We start from the raw sequence: 17,909 nt of genomic DNA, 5'->3' as shown, positions 1-17,909 counted from the left end.
AGGACAACTAGGCTCAGAGACAGCTTCTGTTCTAGAGCTGTGGCTATGCTGAACTCCATGGTGTTGCGTTGATGTGGCTGTGGCTGTGTAGGGATGGTTGGAGGGGGGATTGTGGAAGATGGGGTGTGAGGACTACAGAAATGTGCATCAGGATGTTTGTGTTTTCGTTGTGTGTGCACAATGACATAAAAATCTATCATCTATCCATCCATCCATCCATCCTTCATCTATCCTCCATCCTCCTCTATCCATCCAACCATCCGCTATCTTCCATCTATCTATCTTCCATCTATCTATCATCAGCCGAGCCTAGCCTATACCATACTGCCCTACCCCTGGAGGACTCTGGGTGGTGCCTGTCTTTTCTGTTTTACTGAAGACGGCAGCTAGCTTACGTCAGTATATTCAAACAATATTGTGAATATAGTAGATTCAAATCCAGTAGCAGTTTAGAGATCAACAAGATTTTCGGAGTGTGAACTTTTTCAAAAGTTTATGCCCTGAAAGCCTTGTTGGTCTCTTAGATGCTAGTGGACTCAAATCTAGTTTTTCCACTACAGACCGGTACCCTTTGCAACAGTTGTGGATCTGATCAGTAGGCGCCCAAAATGGGGTGTGGCAGGCATTGTCTTTGGGACCGCATCCATTCTGGCCCTGAGAACTCTCCTTGAGCTGATTCAATGCCAGCATTGGGGGCAGAACTCGAGAGAACAAGACTGTAGCTTCCATAAGGTGGGCAGAGATGTGCTCAGGCAGAGCGGCCACGGTCAGGCTTTGAGCTTTTGAAATAGTAGCGTGGCACAGACTGTAGCTCTTTCAGTTGTGTGCGGAAGGTCCCAGGTTCAGTCCCTGGCATCTGGTGATGTGAAGGACCTGAACCTGAGATCCCGTTGAGCCGCTGCCAGAGTAGACAGTCCTGGACCTTGATGGACTGATGGTCTGGTTTAATATAAGGCCGCTTCATGGCTCAAGTCTCCATGGAGTTGTATAAAAAGCTAATTTGAATAGATACAGCCTGCCCAAAATTTTTAAAAAGCTGCTCCCGCCAGCATCCTCTTAAGGCAGAGGATTCCTAAATTGGAAAGCTGGCCGTTTCTGGTATAGAACTAGAGGTGCCTTTCATTCAAAATTTAAGCATATTTTTAGTTTTAAGATTTGAAAGCCACTTCTGGTTCACTGATATAACATGGCAAGATATTGTTGTAGTGGGGCAGTATATTCTGAAGTTGTCCTTGGCCCGCAAGCACATAAATAACTCCTGAAGAACAACGCAAGTGTGAAATAATCAGAGATGTAAACACTGGGCCTAGAAGCAAATGTTAATGCTGCTGGGAGCATAAGGCCAGCTATATTGTTTAATTCCGTCATCACAACAGGATAGATGGGACCTAACGTATTTTACAGTTTAAAGGGGTGTCTCTTAAGATCTGTGTGCCCCAGAGGGAAAGGCAAGAACTTCAGTTCATACAGTTCATTCAATCATCTCATTATTGTGGTTTCTATGTGGTTTTATTTAATGTAATTTCTTGTAGGCATCAGTATTGTTAAATTTTATTTATTTATTTTTAGATTTTTACCCTGCCCATCCCCGAAGGGCTCGGGACGGCAACAACATCACAAAGCATTCACAATAAAGCCACAACAAATATATTAAAACAATTATAAAATACACTTACTAAAACAACCCAAGATGGCAACTTACCAACCCCAAATATATCCCCCCAGGAGGCCAAAAAATAGATGTTAACCCAGCTGGCTTCCAGGGAAAGCCTGGCAGAAGAGCTCCATCTTACAGGCCCTGCGGAAACTACTCAAGTCCTGCAGGGCCCTGATCTCAGTCAGGAGCATATTCCACCAGGTAGGGGCCAGGACCAAAAAGGCCAGATAGTCGAGGCCAGCCAGATAGTTTTTGGGCCAGGGATTACCAAAAGGTTCCCCTCTGAGGAGCAGAGGGACCTATCTGGGCAATATGGGGAGAGGCGGTCTCTAAGGTATGTGGGTTCGAGATAACCGGGTGCTCGATAGGCAGCCAATGAAGATGGAACAGGACAGGTGTTATATGATCCCTGCAAGGGGCTCCAATCAGGAGCCTTGCGGCCACATGCTAAACTAGTTTCAATTTCCGGATTAGGTTCAAGGACAGGCCTTCTGCTGAATGTGAAACTGCCTTCTGCTGAATCTGATCCCTGGTCCCTCCAGGCAATACTGTCTACTTACAACCTGGCAGCGGTTCTTTAGAGTCTTTTGTATAATTTGCTACCAGATCCTTTAATCACAGGTGATGGGAGATTGAGCCCAGGACCTTCTGCAAGGCCAGCAGATGCTCTGCTACTGAACCGCAGGGGAAACTGGTAGATCAGGGGTCTGCAACCTGCAGCTCTCCAGATGTTCAAGGACTACAATTCCCATCAGCCCCTGCCAGCATGGCCAATTGGCCATGCTGGCAGGGGCTGATGGGAATTGTAGTCCATGAACATCTGGAGTGCCATAAGTGATTCACCACACCACTGCACTTGTAGGCGTTTCCATCAAATAGCTTCAGCCAAGGTCAGGTTTTTTTAATCATAGTTGGCCTCCCGTGGTTAAGAGTACTTGGCGCCAACTTATTAGGTTGTGTGTTTATTATACTGTATTTTATTAGGTTGCTGTTCATTATATTGCATTGGCCATGCTGGCAGGGGCTGCTGGGATTTGTAGTCCATGAACATCTGGAGAGCCGCAGGTTGCAGACCCCTGTGATAGGGATAAACAGCATTGAATGGGTATGAGTAGGGATTTTAAACTTTCAGAACTTTTGAAGCTTCGGGGAGGGGGGGTTCCAGGGGGAAATTAGAATGTTGTGGGGAAATTGATACACATATAATATTTTCTTTGCTGTTAACCCGAATTATCAATATATCAGATTATTTATGTGGCTTCTGTGGATAATTAAATTTGGAGATTGGGGCCATGGACAGATTTTTCTACTTACTTGAGAAAAGCCACAGGTTTGCAGGAAGATCTGGAATTTAAATAAAAATATGTTTGGGGTGGGGGTTAACTCTTCTGTCCACGTTTGAGTGAGGGTGAGCGCGCTAAAGTTCTTTTTGTTATCACTGATCTATGAAAGGCTTTCTCCTGTATTAAATGCCGTTTCCATTCTGATTACAGATAGCGGCTAAAATTGGGGGGGACTCGGCTACAACAGTGAACAACTCTACCCCTGAATTTGGATTTGGTGGTCAGAAGAGACAGCTAGAAGATGGAGGTACAATGTGGGGTGGCTGGGAATTATCAATGTGTCTAGTAGGGCTGGGAGAATGGTGTTGTTGAGCGCTGTTCCCGCTGCTGAAATTCTGCACTCTGGATCCTTAGAGTGCGAAAATCAGCCTTCTGTGTCCTGTGGATGGGGCATTGTAAGGATAACAGAGGATAGGACTGGGCTCAGCTCCTTGAGGACATCTTGAGGAGAGCCAGCGTGGTGTAGTGGTTAAGAGCAGATGCACTCTAATCTGGAGAACTGGTTTGAGTCCCCACTCTGCCACTTGAGCTGTGGAGGCTTATCTGGTGAACCAGATTAGCTTGTGCACTCCAACACATGCTGGCTGGGTGACAGCGGGCTAGTCACAGTTCTTCAGAGCTCTCTCAGCCCCACCCAGATCACAGGGTTTTTGTTGGGGGGGGGGGGAAGGAGTTTGTAAGCCCCTTTGAGTCTCCTTACAGGAGAGAAAGGGGGATATCAATCCAAACTACTACTACTCTTCTTCATCATCATCTTCTTCTTCATTGTTGAAAAGCACTTGAACATATTTCTTTGTTCTTGGTTTGACAGACCAGCCAGAGAGCAAGAAGCTGGCTGCTCAGCCAGAGCGTAAGTACAATTTCCTTTTAAAATTCTGGGGAAAGATTTGTGTTAATGCTGAGTTCATATTACTATGGAGAAGGGAGAGGATGTGAAAAGGGAGAGGGGATCATATCAAAAGATGTGCATCTAGTTTTAAAGCAAGCCTGTGGGATGCCCATTGACTTTACAATGTAGATTCTGGAATGCAAATTCATAATCGGACCTTTGCTTTCCTTTCCAGCTTTGCCACCGCCTCCTCAACTTGGACCGATCCATCCTCCCCCCAGGTAAACTAGCTGCCTGCTGTTTTCTGCTCTCCCCGCATGCACTCAAGCTGGAGTGTTCCAAATCAATGCTGAAAGGTTCCAACTTGCAAGGTCAGCCTGCACTTCCTCCCCCCCCCCCCTAAGAAAAGGCTGCTTTCGTTGGATGAGGGTCTGCATCCAGCCTGGTGAGATGTGCCTTGTTCAGTAGTGAAAAGTTGAGCTGTTTTGCCATTTCCTGGGATCCTTCCAGTTCTTGTGTCACTTCTGGTTTCATAGTTTTGCTTTTTGAAACCCGTGTCTGAAGAGCCTTGTGCGCAGGGGCTGCTACGGGTGGCCCCCCGAGCCACTCCGTTGGCCACATTTCTGGCTAGGCTGCACCGGTGTGTGGTGATTTCCTCAGAGCCGTGCTTGATTGCTCAGCTGCCTGCCTGCCGTTCCAGGAGGAGCAAACACTCCGGGTTTTTTTGTTTCTTGGTGGATGCTGATGAACCCCAGCTCCATTTCTGTAACCTTCCCACTCCTTACTTTAAGCTGCTGACCGTTTCCCTTGCAGGTCGACAGTGACTGAAGAGTACAGAGTACCTGATGGCATGGTGGGACTCAGTGAGTATTAGACAGGGAGGGGAGTGACTGGATGTGCCCCCAGCAGAAAGACCCTTCCTTTTCCTTTACTACCTGGTGCCTTGGGCCTGTTGGCTCTGAAGGCCCTGACAGGCGGGCTTGTTGGTGCTCCTTTTGTGCTTCCTTTCGGAGAGGTGGGGTTGGGGGGTTCTGCTCCCCAAAGTGCTCAGAAAAGGTTGCCACTGGTTACGTGGTGTCGGCCTGGTGGCCACAGACAGTGTGAAGCAGGTGTCACACAAGCCCTTCCCGTCCCTAGCAAGACTTTTGGGATTTGGATGGTTGATCCACCCTGGAGGCTTCCCAGGCTCAGGCGCCGAAGGAGCGTTGTAGGAACTCAGAGTGCCTTTCCTCATTGCTTATGGATTGGACTGTGGAGTCATCAGCCTTCTGTGAGTTAGGGTGTTGTAGGGTTTCCGGGTTGTCTGGCCGTGTTGCACTAGCATTTTCTCCCGACGTTTCACCTAAATCTGTGGCTGGCATCTTCAGAGGATCTGATGGCAGTAAAGCAAGTGGAGTATATATATACCTGTGGAATGTCCAGGGTGGGAGAAAGAACCATTTGCATTTGGTTAAAAGTGTTAAGGGTGCAGTTTTGCAAGTGTGATTTGCATGTGTCAAGTGGAATCCACCCATTGTAGCATTTTTATGTAACGCTGAAGTTGCATAATCAACTTAGTGAGGGCATCTGCCTAGCAGTTGCTTGGCATTTTAATCCATTTACTTGCTTCCTGCCCGGAGACATCTGTGTCTGGGTGGTGTTCACTAACCATTGTCTTGATTCTAGTGTTTTTAAGTACTGGTAGCTAAATCTTGGTCATTTTCATAATTACTTTCTGTGAGTAATTCTAGCAAAGGTAGACAGTCCTGGCTGAGGCCTTAAGACAGAAGGCGTTCGTGGCTGCATCACAGGAGAGAACTGGCTCCCTGCAGGTGTCTTATTCACATGTGGTGGTGGAAAGTTCCTTCAAGTCAAAGCTGACTTAAGGCAGTCCTGTAGGGTCTTCAAGGCAAGAGATTTTTGGAGGTGGTTTGCCATTGCCTGCCTCTACATGAGCTGAGAGTTTGGAGAGAACTGTGGCTGACCCACGATCACCCTGCAGGCTGAATGTGGAGGAGCAGGGAATTGAACCCAGTTCTCTGGGTCTGCCGCTCTTAACCACTACCCTCCACTGTTTTTAAATTGGCTCGGCATTCAAGCTCTGGAGGCTAATGGCTGAAGTTGTCTGAAACGCGGGTGCCCAAGTACCCAGAGACCGCTTGATTATTGTAGACTGTCTTGCTGCTATGACCCTGGAGTTATTTGGTTACCTGTAATCGAATATTTAAACTGCATCTCAAAGGAGGACCTCCATTTCTGTTTGTTCCGCATGTTATAAACAATGGCATCTTGCCAAATTATTCCACTCAGCTGCTGCTGAATCCAATCATGGCCCACTGAGAAAAACTCTTGTAAACCCACCATGCAGGAGGGTCTCTACATGAAGGGGGGAAGGGAGGGGGGGAAAGTCTAGAGATGTTATTCAGCATGCAACGTTGAGTTCTGTGTGTTCTGGGCATGCCTGAAACACGCTCACTCTCTTTCCCTCATTCCAGTAAAGTGGAAGGTTTCCTCCCATCCCTTTTGGGAACTTTGCTTCCTTCTCAACCTGCTTGTTGGGGTACAACGGCTCATCTCACATTGTCTCAATGTCACTGTTCTTACTTTGCAGTCATAGGCAGAGGAGGGGAACAGATCAACAAAATACAGCAGGACTCCGGATGCAAAGTACAGATCTCACCAGGTATGTGTGAGGCAGGAGAACAGGGCCTAGAGCAGTGAAGGCCAGACCTTTTCGGTGGATCAGAGTGCCCAAACTACAAACTCCCAAAAAACCCAACTTATTTATACGTGAGAGTGCCGAAATGTCACGTGAATTTAACCCTGAATACTGAGTATAAGGTTTTAGTTTAGAAAAAACGGATGGCTCCGAGGCATTTGTTACTTGGGAATAAGCTTGGTGGTAGTTGGTGAAAACTTTTGCTTTGAAGCTTGCTGTGCAATGCTTCCTGAACGGCAGATTGAATCCAATGCTGACCCTAGGAGGGTTTACTCAGAAGCAAGCCCCATTGCCCAGCCAACCGAAGCTTACTCCCAGGTAAGGTGAGGATCACAGCTTTGGTTCTTCCCACTTGAAAATCCAAAGTGGGGTTTAACAGCACTTAACAGGGTTACCTACATTGCTTCCCCAAAACTAGGTCTTAGGTTTAATGCTAATAATCTCCCTGAAATAATTACACTGGGGGCCTGATGGGGGAAGGGGGAGGGATTTGGGGGCCGAGGGAAGTAAAACTTTCACTTTTCAAAACCCAATAACCCCCCACCACCACAAAAGAAATAGAAGTAAAAAAAAAAAGGAACCAGTCAAGGAAGGGCAATCCCTCCAGCAAAGAATGCTGTTGATTACAGAGGGGATGGGAAACCCTTCAGAGAAAGCTAAATTGAATTGGAGCAGCCATCTGATCCTGGCGATTTTTTCTTCACATGTCATCACAGCACTTGACTTCCCACACAAACGCAACAGGAACAGAAAAATAAAAGCAGTTCTAGCAAATACCTTGGTGTGCTTTTTAAAAAATCCTAAATGCATCTCAGTTCCTCCACCCTAGGCTTGATCTGCCCAATCGATTGGCAAAAAACTTGGGTCTGAGCGTTTCCCCAGTGTTTGGAAAGGCACACGTTTCGTTTGTTCAGTCTTTCAAGCAGCAGCAGCCAGCCGGCTCCAGCCGGTCCTGCATGCACTCGCCACTCTGCCCTGTGCTGCTCCAGCGCCTCTGCCCCACCTCACCCACTCGAGCAGAGGCCAGCCAGCTCTAGCCTCCAGCAAGTCCCGAGCACACCGCTCTGCGCTTTCTAGCATCTCCGCCGCCTCTGCCCCCGCCCCCTCGGGCAGCAGCCACCCAGAGCACAGGCACCAGGCCTGCCAGCCGAGTCCTCCCTGCTCACCGTGGTCCACGCATGTCGTGCCCAGCGGCCCAGGCCAGCCGAGATGTGTGTGGGGGAAATGATTTTCTGCCCCCCCCCCACACGTGACACTGTTCGTGTGTGCCCACAGAGAGGTCTCTGAGCGCCACCTCTGGCATGCGTGCCATAGGTTAGCCACCACTGGCCTAGAGGGCAATGCAGTGGCGCCAGTGGCGTACTGCCCACAGGGACAGGTGGGGTCAAGTGACCCTGGGCGCAATGGCAGGTGGGCACTCCTCCCCCATGTTGACCCGGCTCGGAGGAGCTGGGTCGGCGCAGTGGAGGCACCTAAAGACAGAGCTAGCCTGCTGCCGTGGTGCCCGACCGAGCCGCCTCCTTCCCTTCCCAGGCCCTTGGCGCTGCTGGCCTGCTGCCGCTGCAGTGCCTATTCGAGCCACCCCTGAGCCCTACCCCCGAGTGTGGGGGGGGGGGGTGCCCAGAGCAGGTGTTGTTCCTGGGCACCATTTCCCCCTGATATGCCTTGGAGTGGCGCTCTCCTCAGGCCCTTTCTTCTTCCCAGATGGAGAGGAACAGGTACCGGGGGACATGCAACTCTGTAGGTGGCTGTCAGGTCTCGAACCTTGAAGCAAGAAACAGATTTTGTATTGATGATCAGTAGTGTATTATTGATAGGCATCAAAGCACCCAGCTTGACAAAGCCAGTTCAGGCAAACCTGGCTTTTGCTAGTCCCGTTATCCCGATGTTAGTTCCCCCTCCCATTTTCCCAGGAAATGTGAGAAAGCGTTAGTTTGGAGCTAAGACATCTCAAGGTTGGCAAGAGATAGAGAACCACCTGGCATCCCAGCCCCACGAGCAAACGGAAACAAACCCGTATCTCACGAGACCAAAGTGTCAGGGGAAAGCGTAGTTATCAACTCAGTGTGTGAAGCCATAAAGATCAAGAAAAGAATGCCCTAGAATGGCAGTGGTAACATATAGCAGACTATTGTCGAAGGCTTTCACGGCATATAGCAGGCTGGTTACATTTATCTTGTAGCAATTACATTGAGTTAGGAATGCATCTCAGTCACCTAGATTACAATCTCCCTGACGGGGGCATGTAATTTATGGGGTGAAAAAGCACGTCTGCCTGCCGACTCGCTGTTCTGAATTGTTACCTGACCGGATTTCTGTTGTATGAAGATGTCTGCCAGCGTTTGTCCTTTATGCTGCTGCTGCTTTTATGCTGAACATCCCCATTGAAAGAATCCTTCCTTCTTTTCTTGTGTGTGTGTTTGAAGGTCTCCCCTTCAGCTGTACTTGCTTCTTGCAAATGATCCAGTGTTGGGTTGAGAGATCAGTCTGTGGGCAAACGGGTCATTGTAAAGAGATGCTTTCCAGGACGCATCTCCTGATGGGATCCTTTTTTCTCCTACAGACAGCGGAGGATTGCCAGAGCGGAGCGTGTCCCTGACAGGATCCCTGGAATCAGTCCAGTGAGTAGCCTCTCTTTTCTTGGGTTAGGGCAGGAGTCTGCAACCTGTGGCTCTCCAGATGGTTCATGGACTACAATTCCCATCAGCCCCTGCCAGCATGGCCAGTTGGCCATGCTGGCAGGGGCTGATGGGAATTGTAGTCCATGAACCATCTGGAGAGCCACAGGTTGCAGACCCCTGAGTTAGGGTGTAAAAACAGATGGGCTGGATCTAATCATTGGCCAGGCAGATACCTCTAGAAAGCCCTCAGGCAGGGCATGGAGGAGGAGGAGTTTAGAATTATATCCCCCCCCTTTCTCTCCTATAGGAGACACTAAGGGGCTTACAAACTCCTTTCCCTTCCCCCCTCACTACAAATACCCTGTGAGGTAGGTGGGGCTGAGAGAGTGCTGAGAGAACTGTGACTAGTCCAAGGTCGCCCAGCTGGCATGTGTTGAAGTTCACAAGCTAATCTGGTTCCCCAGATAAGCCTCCACAGCTCAAGTGGCAGAGCAGGGAATCAAACCTGGTTCCCCAAGTTAGAGTGCACCTGCTCTTAACCACCACACCACGCTGCTATTCTCCAATGGTTTCTGGGCAGTTTCTGCTGCTGGGAAAGGCGCTGCCTCCTGGATGCAGGCAGGGTCAGGAACTTTTCTTCAACCCATTTGGCCCTTGCCTGGCAAGTAGACCGAGCCTTGTGGTTGTGGCTCAGTGGCAGAGCCTCTGCTTTGCATATGGAAGTCCGAGGTTCCATCTCTGGCCTCTCTAAGTAAACGGGGACCGGACAGTAGGGTAACAGACCTCTGCCTGAGGCCCTGGAGAGCTGCTGCCAGTCTGAGTACAGCATGGTGTAGTGGTTAAGAGCAGGGTCACTCTAATCTGGAGGAACTAGGTTTGATTCCTCGCTCTACCACTTGAGCGGTGGAGGTTTATCTGGGGAACCAAATTAGCTTGTACACTCCCACACACGCCAGCTGGGGGCCTTGGGCGAGTCACTGTTCTTTGGAGCTCTCTCAGCCCCACCCACCTCACAGGGTGTTTGTTGTGGGGAGGGGGGAAGGGAAAGGAGTTTGTAAGCCCCTTTGAGTCTCCTTACAGGAGAGCAAGGGGGGATATAAATCCAAACTTTTCTTCTTCTTTAAGGACCAAGGGGATCATTCAGTAGAAGGCAGGCTCATGTGTGCTGAGTATGTGTGTGTGTGTCTGTGTGTTCATTCTGTATTGATCACCTCCGCTCCAGTTTTTTTCCTCACTCAGAACTTTACTTTCCTGTGCCAGTTACGACTCTACTGTGCTGAGCTTTGTTACATGACTCTGAATTCTATGGGGAGAGAACAAAAGGGAGGACAGTGTTTTTTCCCTCATCATGCACGTTTTTATAACCCTGCGTGGTGTAGTGGTTAAGAGCAAGTGCACTCTAATCTGAAGAACCGGGTTTGATTCCCGGCTCTGCCAGTTGAGCGGTGGAGGCTTATCTGGGGAACTAGATTAGGTTGTTCATTCCAACACACGCTGGCTGGGTGACCTTGGGCTAGTCCAGGGGTCTGCAACCTGTGGCTCTCCAAAGGTTCATGAACTACAATTCCCATCAGCCCCTGCCAGCAAGGCCAATGCTGGCAGGGGCTGGTGGGAATTGTAGTTCATGAACCTCTGGAGAGCCACAGGTTGCAGACCCCTGGACTAGTCCAGTGTGGCCAAACTTGGTTAATGCAAGAGCCACACAGAATGTTCAGATATTTCACAGCCACAAGACATGAATGAATATTGCACACACATTTTTATCTTTACATACACATTTTTATATACATATGATAATATAAATATTTAAAAACACATACGTGATTGCAGAGCATCATAAAATCATAAGAGTTGGAAGAGACCCCCAAGGGCCATCAAGTCCAACCCCCTACAATGCAGGAACACACAATCAAAGCACTCCCAATGTATGTTCATCCAAGGAAAAGGAGACTGTAAGCCCCTTTGAGTTTCCTTACAGGAGAGAAAGGGGGGATATAAATCCAACTCTTCTTCTTCATAGCCTCCTTGATCTCATTAAAAAACTTTTAAAATCCCAGATTCCTTCTTTTCCCCTTATAGGGGAAGGTGATGCTACCCGTGGTGGTTATCTTGTGTCTTTCTGTTTTTTCTTGTTCAAAAAGATGAGGTGAGGCAAACAGAAGAGGCTGGGAAGGCATGGGAAGCTGTGGGACGTAGCCGCAGCCTTGATTTAAGAGTTGCATGGGGTCCCTGTGGAAGCCTGCATCTGGGACGTTGGAGGAAATGCCCTTTCCCGAAGCCGCCTTGGGGAACTGTCCAGTGCAGTTTCTGCCACAAGAACAGCACAGTCGGGAGAACGGAGAGAGCAGAGTTTGTCACTCACACCCCACGCTTTTTATATTTTTGTCACTTTGCAGGAAGGCGAAAATGATGCTTGACGATATTGTTTCTCGAGGGCGTGGAGGGCCCCCTGGTCAGTTCCACGACAACGCCAACGGGCAGAATGGTACAGTACAAGAAATCATGATCCCAGCGGGAAAAGCAGGCCTGGTGATCGGCAAGGGAGGGGAGACCATTAAGCAGCTGCAGGTAAGCATCGGGGTGTGGGAGGAGGACAGAATTCCTTGCCTCCGACCAGACACTTGTTTGTTTACTGCTCATTTTCTTTCATTATTACTTTAGTACATCTGCAGTTTTTTATTTGTCTGACACGGGGTGGGGCTGTAGCAGCAGTGAACAGTCTTGTCTTAGTCTTGACTGCTTAGACTGAGGACCTTCAGATGCTTCTGAAATGTGAATTGTTTTTGATTAAGTTCCGTTGTCTTCCTGGCTTTCAGGAATGATGGGAAATTGCGTCTTGCCTAATGTCTTCCCTTTTCTCTAAATGTAGGAGCGAGCTGGAGTGAAAATGATTTTAATTCAGGACGGTTCACAAAATACAAATGTAGATAAGCCCCTTCGGATAATTGGCGACCCCTACAAAGTACAGGTAAAGGACCCTGCTGGATTGTCGGGTTGGTTTTCCCAGACTTCAAGGCTGGGTTGGTAGGAACAAGGGACTTGTGTCCTTCTTGTGAATTTGTAGTTGAAGTTCCCTTCTCCATAGCTGGATTCCTCTTTTGCCTTTTGATCAGATGGATTGATTTCCTGTAGGCAGTACTTTGTTTCTTGAAGAAAGAGCTGTGTGACTCGGTTCACATTATCATCAAACAAAACAAAACACCCTTCAGTGGCCAAATTTGTAAGTAATGCTGGCAATTATAATGTGATATAAAGTGCGGCGATGTAATACAAACTCACAAACAAACCAAGCTCCTCCTAAATATACTATATATCATACATGGAGGGGCTTGGTTTGTGAGTTTGTAGATGTTTTGTTTTGTTTGACAGTACTGTGGGCTTCGCCTCTCCAATTTTTGGTTTTACTCTGTCCACGCACCTGGTTGCTTGTGTTTTTGCAACTAAGATGAACGTGCCCAGAATAACTTAAATGGGCAGTCACCTTTGGTTTGTGGGATTAGAAATTTCAATCGTCAAATGTGAGAGGTGGGCTTGGCTTTAATTTTGTGATGGGGGGGAGATTAGTCTAGTCCAGTGTGGCCAAACTTGGTTAATGCAAGAGCCACACAGAATGTTCAGATATTTCACAGCCACAAGACATGAATGAATATATGCATACACATTTTTATATACATATGATAATATAAATATTTAAAAACACATACGTGATTGTAGAGCATCATAAAATCATAGAGTTGGAAGAGACCCCAAGGGCCATCAAGTCCAACCCCCTGCAATGTAGGAACACACAATCAAAGCACTCTCAACGTATGTTCATCCAGCCTCTGTTAAAAACCCCTCACAGAAGGAGACTCCACCACTCTTCGAGGCATTGAATTCAACTGTCGAACAGCCCTAACAGTCAGAAAGTTCTTAATGGACAAGTGGGATCTCTTCCCCTGCACCTTGAATCCATTACTCCGTGTCCTGGTCTCTGAGGAAGCAGAAAACAAGCTTGCTCCCTCTTCGACATGGCATCCCTTCAAATATCTAAATGGCTGTCATGTCCCCCCTTAACTTTCGCTTCTCCAAAATAAACATCCCCAGCTCCTTAAGTCTCTCTTTGTAGGCCGTGGATTCCAAACCTGTGACCATTTTGGTTGCCCTCCTCTGGACCCGTTCCAGCTTGTCAATATCCTTCTTGAATTGCAGTGCCCAGAACTGAACACAATACTCTAGTTGTGGTCTGACCAATGCAGAGTAGAGTAGTACAATTACCTCGCTTGATCTAGACACTAGACTCCTATTGATGCGGCCCCTTGGCCCTGTCTGGCTTCTCGCCATCAGCTGTCCCTCCTTCCCTTGTCCTGGGCAATGGTCAGCACGTTCTGGCTCCTGATGTCTGGGGGAGCGGATGGTTATTGCCCAGCCAGGCTTTCCAGATCACCCCCTCCCCCACCCTCCTGCAGCCATGTCTCCTGGCCCGGTGTTCTCCCGTGACCTTGTCCTGGGTCTCTTGCTGAGGCAGGGTTGTGGGGAGAGGGGCCACAACAGCAATGGCGAGGTTGTCCTGAGACGGTAATAATAATGATTCATGTATGTAATTTTTATCAACATTAAACGAGACTGCCAAAAATAAAAACAAAAGGGGTAAACAGGAATTGCTAATAATACTTCTTTGTCTAAGTCCCTACATATCTGGTCAAAGCAGAGAGAAAAATATGTACGTTAAAGATAGTTGCTGGCTATTACTATTAGTAGAAATATTGCGAGTCTCCATCTTAGATGTGAGTTGCCTGAAATCCGACTAATGCCTTGTCAAATGGCAGGGGCTTTGGGGCCTGGGGCGCTTCCATGTCTGACCGCTGCACCAGGTTCTTGTTGCCCCCTTCGGCCACGCTGCTCCACTGCAAAATGCAGCCAGGGGCAAAAATGCACACAGTGGGAGATGTGCTGGGAGGGGTGGAGAACCATTCCACCAACCAGCCTCTTCGTTATGTGGCAAAAAGCCAGATATGACTCACATGCCACAGTTTGGCCACCCCTAGCTTAGTCATGCACCTCATCTAAGTATCTCATATTGTTTCCAAAATGCTAGGCCTCTCTTTTTCAGTGCCCTGCTGTAGATCCAAAGCACAGGTTAAGTGTGAGTGCTGCTCCTTTTGTATTGTAGCGTACTGTAGTGGTTAAGAGGAGATGGATTCTAATCTGGAGAACCAGGTTTGATTCCCCACTCCTCCACCTGAGTGGCAAAGGCTTATCTGGTGAACCAGATGTCTTTCCGCACTCCTACATTCTTGCTGGGTGATCTTGGGCTGGTCTCAGTTCTCTCAGAACTTTCTCAGCCCCACCTGCCTCACAAGATGTGTCTGTTGTGCGGAGAGGAAGGGAAAGGGGCTAGTAAGCCCTCTTGAGTCTCCTTACAGGAGAGAAAGGGAGGATATAAATCTCTTCTTCTACTACTACTATTGTGGGACTGGCCTTCCAGATGTGGAAGAGCTGGAAATGTTAAGGTCCCAAAAATTTGATCATGAGAACTCTCCTTGTTTTCCCCAGAGGACCTTTTTTTCTAAACAATTTGTAAAATTTTCCCAGTGTGAAACTTGGAAATTTTGAGAATCACAAAAGGGGGGGGGGGATCCTCCAGTGAAATATTTTCTGTTCTGTGATGAGTAAAATGCCTTTTAAGACAAGATTTCATTTACCGTGCAGAATGTCTGATGTAAAAAAAAAAAAATTCTGTCCCATAACATTAGCGATCATTCTTGTATGTACCATAGGCATACACGATGTATTTTCAAGGGTACATTTATTGTTTAAATATGATTAATTTTGTGCATAATCAATACATTGTAATATGAATTACAATATAGGTGCTGAGGGTTCGGCATCAGTTTACAGTTTTCCCTTTCTGCTGTCAACTATTTTTGCATTTTTCTTGTTGAAAACTCTGGTACAATTGTACAAGTGGTACAATTTTGTATGCAGAGTTACAAATGATGCATTTTATATTGCTACTGCATGGGATTGATAAGAAAGTAAGTACTGCATATATTTCAGTTTTCCTCCAGACATCTTTATTAATCCCCACCCCTTGACTTCGTAATTTCTAGATGTTTTATTATCTCTGGGCAAGGCTGAAGGATTTCTGAAAGTAACCTTCATATTCCTTTGCAGCAAGCCTGTGAAATGGTAATGGATATCTTACGAGAACGGGACCAGGGAGGCTTTGGTGACCGAAACGAGTACGGTTCAAGAATTGGCGGAGGAATAGATGTAAGAACTTTGGCTTGAGATTGCTAAACAAGGAATAAATTGGGTGCTCCCCCCCCCCCATCTCACAAGCGATTGGTCCAAAAGCAGGAGGCGGCAGAAGCAGCCCCCAGGCCTTTCTTCTCTAGCAGACTGGGCTTGCCCTCTTGTTCTCCAGCTCATAGAATCATAGAGTTGGAGGAGACCCCAAGGGCCATCAAGTCCAGCCCCCTGCCCTGCAGGAACACACAATCAGAGCACTCCTGACAGATGGCCATCCAGCCTCTCTTTAAAAACCTCCAAAGAAGGAGACTCCACCACACTCCGAGGCAGTGCATTCCACTGTCGAACAGCCCTGACTGTCAGGACGGTTTTCCTGATGTTTAGGTGGAATCTCTTTTCCATCATCTCGAACCCATTACTCCTGGTCCTAGTCTCTGGAGCAACAGAAAACAAGCTTGCTCCCTCACCAACATGACATCCCTTCAAATATCTAAACATGGTTATCATGTCACCTCTTAACCTTCACTTCTCCAGACTAAATATCCCCAGCTCCCTAAGTCTCTCCTATTAGAGCATGGATTCCAGGTCTTTGACCATTTTGGTTGCCGTCCTGTAGACCCCATTCCAGCTTGTCAATATCCTTCATTGGTCTTTTTGAACTTCCTTAGGTCCCTGTGCCCAGGCATTCCGTCGGTGTGGTTATTGGGCGTAGTGGAGAAATGATTAAGAAAATACAAAATGACGCTGGAGTTCGGATACAGTTCAAGCAAGGTCAGGAATCCCAATCTCCCCTGCCTGGTCTGTATCCCAATTGCTTGGCAAAACACCAGACCTGCTGAGTGACTGTAAGGTTCCTTGCCTCTCCCACGAGTGGTGGGCTGAAGCGAGTATTATGCTACTCACCTCCAGTTTTCTTGGCCTGGCAACTGTCCCTGTCTTCAATGCCTGATCTTGCTTGCGTGCCTGCAAGTGTGGGATTATGGTTTATGGCCCCCTTTTCTGAACATCTGGGAGTGAGATATTTTCCTAGCGTGGTCTCCGACTAAGGGAAATATTATAGGTTTGTTGCCCCTTCTGTCTTTCATGTTCAGTCCCAGGTGGACTGTTTGCTGGATTCACACCTGTGTCTTGACCTGGGCTCTTTGTTCTCAATCCAGAGGCCGTTTGAGTTGCTGCTCTTGCTGTTTTGTGTTTTAAAGCTGTGGAACCGGCTAACACTTACGTGCTGGTTCCACACACCACTAAGCTATGCGACTCTGAAATTATAAACGAAGGCAGAGCCCTTATGAATTTCTCCTTTTGGTTCCTGTTGCAGATGACGGGTCAGGCCCTGAGAAGATTGCCCACATTATGGGTCCCCCGGATAGATGTGAACATGCCGCCAGGATTATCAATGACCTACTCCAGAGTCTCCGGGTATGAAGCATTATGGGATAGCGTGGTGTAGTGGTTAAGAGCAGGTGCACTCTAATCTGGAGAACCGGGTTTGGTTCCCCGCTCTGCCACTTGAGCTGTGGAGGCTTATCTGATGAACCAGATTAGCTTGGGCACTCCCAACACATGCCAGCTGGGTGACCTTAGGTTAGTCACAGTTCTTCGGAGCTCTCTCAGCCCCACCCACCTCACTGTGTGTTTGGAGTTTGTAAACTCCTTTGAGTCTCCTTACAGGAGTGGAAGGGGGGATATAAATTATTTAGGGGGGGAGATCACTTGTAGAGAACACATCGCCATTTGAAACATTTTATGTGCTTGTTGAATAAATTTAAACAAACGGTTTTTAATATGCATTGTCATAGGCTTTCATGGCCAGAATCTGCAGGTTGCAGACCCCTGGACTAGACTAATCTCCACCCCCCCAACCCTAACCCAAACCCTAACCCTAACCCTAACCCTAACCCCCCATCACAAAATTAAAGCCAAGCCCACCTCTCACATTTGACTAGTGAAATTTCTAATCCCACAAACCAAAGGTGACTGCCCATTTAAGTTATTCTGGGCACTTTCATCTTAGTTGTAAAAACACAAGCAATCTGCAGCTCTCCAGATGTTCATGGACTACAATTCCCATCAGCCCCTGCCACCATGGCCAACCATCGTCCTCTGAAGATGCCAGCCACAGATACAGGTGAAACGTCAGGAGGAAATGCTACTGGAACACGGCCATACAACCAGGAAAACCCACAACATCCTAGTTTTTAATATGTTTGCAGTTAGGTGTTACCATTATTTAAGATATTAAAGCATAATTGATTCAGCAAGACCGGAGAACTCGCTCTGTGGTTTATGGAGGCCCACATCCACACCTACCATCTACTGGAAGAGCCATGTTGCCGTCTATCCTGGGCATGATGTCTATACTCAGAAAGGCTCATTTCTAGGCCATTCCTCTAGTCGTGGCTGTTTCAGGGGAAAGCCGCCTGCCAACCCACCAGCCTCACTGGCCCAGGGCATTGCCCACTTTCCTGGAACAAGGGGCAGATGCCACGTGAGAAACCCTTGCTCAGAAGCACAGACGGCATGCCAAAGA

The 17,909-nt window shown here is 47.8% G+C and overlaps 1 protein-coding gene across 2 annotated transcripts in view; it reads left to right on the top strand.

Annotated features, from left to right (window-relative positions):
* LOC125429066 (KH-type splicing regulatory protein) overlaps positions 1 to 17,909 on the top strand; it is a 37,767-nt gene that overhangs the window by 9,299 nt on the left and 10,559 nt on the right. For both annotated transcript variants that reach the window (XM_048489832.1, XM_048489831.1), the window contains exons 2-12: positions 3,151 to 3,247; positions 3,812 to 3,850; positions 4,065 to 4,110; positions 4,643 to 4,692; positions 6,420 to 6,491; positions 9,091 to 9,148; positions 11,545 to 11,716; positions 12,018 to 12,116; positions 15,305 to 15,403; positions 16,051 to 16,153; positions 16,698 to 16,798. In XM_048489832.1, coding sequence (XP_048345789.1) covers positions 3,151 to 3,247; positions 3,812 to 3,850; positions 4,065 to 4,110; positions 4,643 to 4,692; positions 6,420 to 6,491; positions 9,091 to 9,148; positions 11,545 to 11,716; positions 12,018 to 12,116; positions 15,305 to 15,403; positions 16,051 to 16,153; positions 16,698 to 16,798 — 936 coding nt within the window. The remainder of the gene's footprint in view (positions 1 to 3,150; positions 3,248 to 3,811; positions 3,851 to 4,064; positions 4,111 to 4,642; positions 4,693 to 6,419; positions 6,492 to 9,090; positions 9,149 to 11,544; positions 11,717 to 12,017; positions 12,117 to 15,304; positions 15,404 to 16,050; positions 16,154 to 16,697; positions 16,799 to 17,909) is intronic.

This window comes from Sphaerodactylus townsendi, linkage group LG03 (genome assembly GCF_021028975.2).
Source record: "Sphaerodactylus townsendi isolate TG3544 linkage group LG03, MPM_Stown_v2.3, whole genome shotgun sequence".
Lineage (NCBI taxonomy): Eukaryota > Metazoa > Chordata > Lepidosauria > Squamata > Sphaerodactylidae > Sphaerodactylus > Sphaerodactylus townsendi.
The sequence above is the reverse complement of the archived record's forward strand: the minus strand, read 5'-3'. Positions and strand labels throughout refer to the sequence as shown.